The sequence below is a fragment of the Saccopteryx leptura genome, chromosome 3 (assembly GCF_036850995.1).
Source record: "Saccopteryx leptura isolate mSacLep1 chromosome 3, mSacLep1_pri_phased_curated, whole genome shotgun sequence".
In the NCBI taxonomy this organism is placed as follows: domain Eukaryota; kingdom Metazoa; phylum Chordata; class Mammalia; order Chiroptera; family Emballonuridae; genus Saccopteryx; species Saccopteryx leptura.
Window position 1 is genome coordinate 213,112,463 of NC_089505.1, and position 6,007 is coordinate 213,118,469.

Sequence of the window (6,007 nt, forward strand, 5' to 3'; positions counted from 1 at the left end):
TAGATATCCTGTGAAAGTAAAGAGACTGAAATCATTGGCAGAGTTGTGGGGAACACCAAGGGAGAAAGCTCCCCCACTCTTCCTAGTAATTTGAACCTCCCTCCTGTTGATCCCCAGAGTATAAATAATCCCCTGATGAACTGGCAGTAACCCTTGGGTGTTAGCGCCAAGGTATCCACCCCAAAGCCCAAGGAAGGAAGCAGGCAGAGTGGACAGAAGGACCTTTATTTACAGGGAAGGGAGATAAGTGAGGATTTAAGCATTCCGGGCTCCCAGCTGCAGATGGTAAAGGCAAAGGTAGTGTTATCTCTTTTTTTGCTGGCGACCTGTAAAGGAGGAAGAGTAATACACAAGTTTTATTCCATCTCTTGCTTTCTGCAAAGGTTGTCTTCTCCTTTACAGTTCTTTGGCCAGACTTATAAAGAGGTAATGTCTTAGGCCACCAAACATGCCCATGCCATATTAATAAAATAAGAAATGACAACTAAAATATTGGCTTCCAAACAGGTATGTCTAGCTTCCCTTCCACTTCTCTACAGGTATGTATTTGGGGCAGGGGTACTTTTCCATCTACTTTCTGACCACTTGGATTTGAACTTCTCATGTGAGTATTGCTTTGGCAGCGCCCCTGGCTGTTAGAACTAAGTCAGCTTTCAGGACTGTCCACTAGCTTCTGCACCTATTTGACCCTCCCCACCAAAACCATGTCTGCAGTTACTCACGTAGTTCATTGTTTCGGGTCATGGCCTGGGCTGCCCGAGCTCGAGGACCCTGCTGTGTAAAATGGTAACCGAAGCGGACAATGGAGGGACACTGTTCGAGCACGGTTGCCATCTCCATCTCTACAGCATCACCAGGCCACTGGCGCTGGGGGAGGGGAGATGAAAGCTATCAGCCACCAGAGGGCTGTTCACTGTGGCAGATCATCCACCCTTTGGGAGGTCAGAGAGGCTTGTTTTTCCAGAGTGGGTGATGAGAGGTGCTGATTTGGCTCCCCTCTTAGACAATGAAGAGGAGCAATCAATCAGATGAGATCTTGACCTAGTGGCTGCCTTAGGGAGGAGACTCGGAATTAGCTGAATGCAAAGCCCAAGGGAAGGGTGTGCTGACCTGGTTGTCTACACGGAGCTCAGTGACTGTGGCATTTTCTCGAACTGCCTTCAGCACAGCCATGAGTCCTGTGCTGCTAATGAAGTTGGATTCAATGTTCAGGCTCTGGAGGCTACGATTCTCACGCAACATGTCAGCTACCGCCTGGGTAGTAGGGACTTGGGTTAGGATTAGGGGACAGTTTTACAGATGACTGAGGAGAGAAAGAACAGGAGCAAGAGGGAAACACAGCTCTTTGAGATGAGTCCTTGAGGAAGTATAGGTAGGGCTAGAGGGAGGCAGGTGAGGAGCTGGGGAAACAGGAAGATCAAGTGCAGTGGAGTTGGGGGGTATAGAGAGGGTTGTGGCTCTTTGGGAAGATGATCTGAAGGTTTTAGAGCTGTGAGTCGTAGAACTGAGGGTAGGAGTTTCCATCACGGCTACCGTAAGAGGACATGGTGGGAATAGCACTCCAGCACAACCCTTTATGACAGACCTGCCAGGGATGCATGTCAAGTTATAGGGAGAGGGCCAGGGATGTCAACCAGCCTTACATGAGCAATGGGATCACCACTCCTCGTGGCCACCAGACTGAAGCTCCGAACATGGGTATTTGTCTTCATGGCTTCACACAGCTCAGTTAGCATGGGTACTGTGATGTCCTGTCAGAGGGGAACAGGAGATGGTGGGTTAAGGGACTCACATGTCAGCAGTTATCCCAGTGTTATTGTTTGAAGGATGGTGGTCAAATACCTGTATATTATTGAGGTTTACCTCCTCCAGCTCCTTGTCATTGTTGCGAACACTTTTTAGTATCTCCTCGATGTTTGTGGGATTTGGGGGCTCATCTGGCACTGGCTTATACTTGTCAGGCTGTACCACACCTGCAGGTAAGGGCAGGAAAGAAACCCCATGTCCCCTACAACCTCCTCCCCGTTGGTTCTCTTATCACTTATGGCACATTCTCTTATCACTTATGGCAGTGGTCCCCAACCCCCGGGCCGCGGACCGGTACCGGTACGCAGAGGAAGAATAAATAACATTATTTCCGTTTTATTTATATTTAAGTCTGAACTATGTTTTATTTTTTTTAAATGACCAGATTCCCTCTGTTACATCCATCTAAGACTCACTCTTGATGCTTGTCTTGGTCACGTGATATATTTATCCGTCCCACCCTAAAGGCCTGTCTGTGAAAATATTTTCTGACATTAAACCGGTCTGTGGCCCAAAAAAGGTTGGGGACCACTGGCTTATGGCAGGTCCTCTCTGCAGTTCACCTGTTTCACCCTTTGCTACCTTTCCTCAGTCTCTGGGACTGCCTGACAAGAGCTCTGGGGGCCATATTCCCAAATACACTTACTGCTAATGCCTTCGGTATTGCAGATTTCTCCACTGCAGATGGCATCATAGTATTGCTTGTTGCTCATCAGTGTGTACATACCCAGGATTGCTGAAAAAGAGTAAGCAGAGGGGGGACAAGGAATGAGAAAGGATTTGTTCCAAGCCACTCCTCCCACATTCTGAATCTGTTGCATTTTTTAAGCCTGACGTATTCCAAAGAGGTTCCCCCTTCATTGGCCCCAGTGGTCCACTCTATAAATTGCTTAAGGCAGTGGTTTTTAAAACCTTGAGACAGCCTGACCAGGCAGTGGCGCAGTGGATAGAGCGTTAGACTGGAATGTGGAGGACCCAGGTTCGAGACCCTGAGGTCGCCAGCTTGAGTGTGGGCTCATCTGGTTTGAGCAAGGCTCACCAGCTTGGACCCAAGGTCACTGGCTCGAGCAAGGGGTCACTCGGTCTGCTGAAGGTCCGTGGTCAAGGCACATACGAGAGAGCAATCAATGAACAGCTAAGGTGTCGCAACGAAAAACTAATGATTGATGCTTCTCATCTCTCTCCCTTCCTGTCTGTCTGTCCCTATCTTTCCCTCTCTCTGTCTCTCAAAAAACAAAATACCTTGAGACAAAGCTAAAGGAAGGTCCCCAAGAGCAGCCAGAATAGTTCCACTTTTTTTTGCTTTATTATCACTGTAAAATGGTCCTTGAGATGTTAACTTATTTTTTTTAATAAATAAGAGAAATGAAAAGCCACTACCTGGAGCTTTCTCAAACATCCATGTCCTGGTTCAGGGTCTTCCCCACCAGTCCCAGGCCATGAATAGGACCCCCTGACCCAGACATTCACACCCTCCTCAACTTCCCACAGCTGCCTACCTGCAATATCACACATTTCAGCATCTGTGGCGTTGGCCAGTGCCTGCTCTAGCTCAGGCTCCAGAGTGATCTGCTCCTCTGCTGGAATTTCCCTTTTGGGTTCAATGTAAGGTTTCCCTGATAGGGAGAGGAAGGATGGTTCAGGTAGAGGTAATTTCTCTTAAGATCCTGGCCTCCAGCTTCCTTTCCTTCTCTAGGAGGTTTTGGAATGTTGGGTCACTAGGGGACACTGGAAAGCCTGAATCCTCTACAAGCTCAGAACTCCTGAGTCCCCTGACCTTTCCCAAGAGCTGAAGAGTGCAAACTGGCATGCAGCTATCAGGGCAGCGGAGTCCCTGAGCAGTTAGGACAGTGGTCAGCAAACTGCGGCTCGCAAGCCACATGCGGCTCTTTGGCCAGCTTAGGAGTACCCTAATTAAGTTAATAACAATGTACCTACCTATATAGTTTAAAAAATTGGGCTCTCAAATTTCAATCGTACTGTTGACATTTGGCTTTGTTGACTAATGAGTTTGCCGACTACTGATAGGACCTGGCAGGTGAGAGGGAAGCTGGAGGGAGGACACATGAGACAGCCATTTGTATTCTGGAAGGGGAAGACATAGATGTTAGGGTCTCCATACCCTTCTTCTCGCCTGTGAAGGGCACCAAATCTTCACGCTCTTTGACCTCTAGTGCCTGCTGCTCCAGGTACTGCAAAAGGGCCTGTCGGTCCAGTGGCCCTGTTGGGCTCTTCTTTGTCTGGTCACGTTGTCTTAGTCCAGCTGGCAGGAGCATGTTCTTAGGGACGAGTTTTGGGGAGCATGTCAGACCTCCCCTCTGACCTAGGATACTTGCAGGGCTACCTAAAACACCTCCAGACACCTGTTCCCTGGCCCTCTTGGGACTCCAGGCCCTGTAGGTAGCCCTGGTCTCAGCCATCCAGGGTCCTGCACCCTTCCCCAAATGTTTGGGAACTGCCCTTGGTTTTGTGTGCTGGAGCCCCTACCTCAGGGTCCATCTCCTGTAGCTCGCAGTCTAGCTGCTCCAGCTCCTCAGGGCTCAAGGTCTTTAGGATCTCATCTTCATCTATGTCTCTGTATTTCTCCAGTTCCTTCAGATATGATGACATGATGGCTCCCAACCCCTCCCCACAGTGTGGTACTCACAGAGCCTGAGGAACATGGGGAAAGTGGTTGGACAATGGAAAGACCTACATGGACAAACACAGCAAGGACACCAAGAGACCCAGCCAGGGAACAGAACAATGAACAAGATGCCTCAAAATTAGAAACCTAATTGGGCTTGGGAAGATGGGGGGAGGTGAGGTTGTTTAGTTAGAACCAGAGCCTCCTTCTTCCTGCTTCCTCAGCTTCCAGCTATTCTGGATGAGGATCCCAGGCATCCAGGTTGGATTTGTCTTCCCACTAAAATGGGAGAAATCCTGGCAGCACCCCTTCCCTATAACCTCGCCTGTTGCGCCTCCTGACCGAGCATAGCTGCCGGGAGCCCTGTCAACACAGCTGGCCCCAGGCCCAGCTCCTATTGAAAGGGTGGGGGCAGAGAGCTTCAGGGATATTCCTCCTCTCTTCCCCACAATCCAGTCTTTTTCCTAAACTGGTTTAAGAAAGCAAGGATTTGGAGGTAGGGGGAGGCAGGGAAGAGACAATTCTCTGACCTCACCCTCATTTTTTCTATTGTGGGGGATCAGGGTTTCACTTTCTGTTTGCTAAAACTCTAAATCCTAAGGGAAAAAAGAAGTTGGGTGGTGGTGGTGGGTACTTCCAGGTTGGGGGGGAAGGGTAGTATGGCATCCAGGAGGAGGGGCTAAATCCCCATAATTTGTCCCTGGCTTTGGACAGGAAGGTGACACCAGACCAACAGGTTCCTTCTATATGGGACAAAGTTTCTTTAAAAACTTTGAGGATTAAAAAAGTAGGAGGATTAAACTTGCAGTCTTTTACAATATAAAAATAAACATACACAACATGCCAACTCTGAGTTAGAAAGTGTGATACTTACATTGACAATGTAAGCTATACAGTTAAAGGATACTACGGACAGTGGTAGAAACACACTGAGTGACAGAGACGACACACACTTTATATAATTCCCAATAGTAGCCATTATTCCCCTCTCCCACCAGGTTGATCCATAAGCCCCCTGCCTTCTCCACCTACCGGTCCTAATAGCCACTTCCCTCCTCACCTGCCCTTCTGTCAGCCAGTCTGTCTGCTCCACAGGAGCACTGTCCCTGTGGCAGGAGCCCAGTGCCGGTGCCCGGGGAAAGGGTGGGGGAACAGTGAGCTCAGCATTTTATTATTTTAGCTCCCGCCAGGTGGGGGATAGTGGGAGATCACATATACACAGCCCCCATACCCTGCCCAGCCCTGAGAGCCTCTAGTGGCCACTAACAGCCATTACACACACGCCCTTTCTCGTCATACAAGCCTAAGTCCTAGAAACTGGAGTTCTACAAGCAGTTCCTACTTATATGGTGTCTGCTATATTCAAAACAGTGATTATAAGGTGATATAAAAGTGAGTATAGGATTTTGTCTGGTTGTCTAACTTTAATGTGTTTATAATCTAGTTGGAGGAATGAATACTTTACAATTTAAAAAGGGAAGCTAATAATGAATGTTCTTCCTCTCCAAATATAAAGACTCATATGCTCAGACACTGACAAATACTTCTTGCTCCTGACCCTATTAGACGCCAGAC

The 6,007-nt window shown here is 48.4% G+C and overlaps 1 protein-coding gene across 4 annotated transcripts; it reads right to left on the minus strand.

Annotated features, from left to right (window-relative positions):
- Positions 1 to 206: 206 nt before the first annotated feature.
- On the minus strand, positions 207 to 5,624 carry TMOD4 (tropomodulin 4). 4 transcript variants are annotated; one of them, XM_066377450.1, is made up of 10 exons: positions 5,493 to 5,624; positions 4,294 to 4,458; positions 3,929 to 4,085; positions 3,306 to 3,422; positions 2,453 to 2,542; positions 1,864 to 1,973; positions 1,644 to 1,751; positions 1,111 to 1,254; positions 723 to 867; positions 207 to 326 (listed from the first exon to the last, which is right to left on the minus strand). In XM_066377450.1, the coding sequence occupies exons 2-10, from the start codon at positions 4,414 to 4,416 to the stop codon at positions 304 to 306; spliced, it is 1,017 nt and encodes a 338-aa protein (XP_066233547.1). In that variant the 5' UTR covers positions 4,417 to 4,458; positions 5,493 to 5,624; the 3' UTR covers positions 207 to 303. The 4 variants fall into 4 exon arrangements, with proteins under 4 accessions (XP_066233547.1, XP_066233548.1, XP_066233546.1 ...); XM_066377451.1 differs by having other exon boundaries at positions 723 to 774; positions 1,843 to 1,973; XM_066377449.1 differs by having other exon boundaries at positions 1,843 to 1,973.
- Positions 5,625 to 6,007: the final 383 nt, after the last annotated feature.

Excerpts from the sequence above, each read along its gene's own strand:
- TMOD4 (XM_066377449.1), bottom strand. The coding sequence starts at position 4,416 with ATGTCATCATATCTGAAGGAACTGGAGAAATACAGAGACATAGATGAA. Across the intron at positions 2,543-3,305 it reads TGAAATGTGTGATATTGCAG|CAATCCTGGGTATGTACACA; the intron begins GTAGGCAGCTGT and ends ACTCTTTTTCAG. Across the intron at positions 1,752-1,842 it reads TAAACCTCAATAATATACAG|GACATCACAGTACCCATGCT; the intron begins GTATTTGACCAC and ends CCCCTCTGACAG.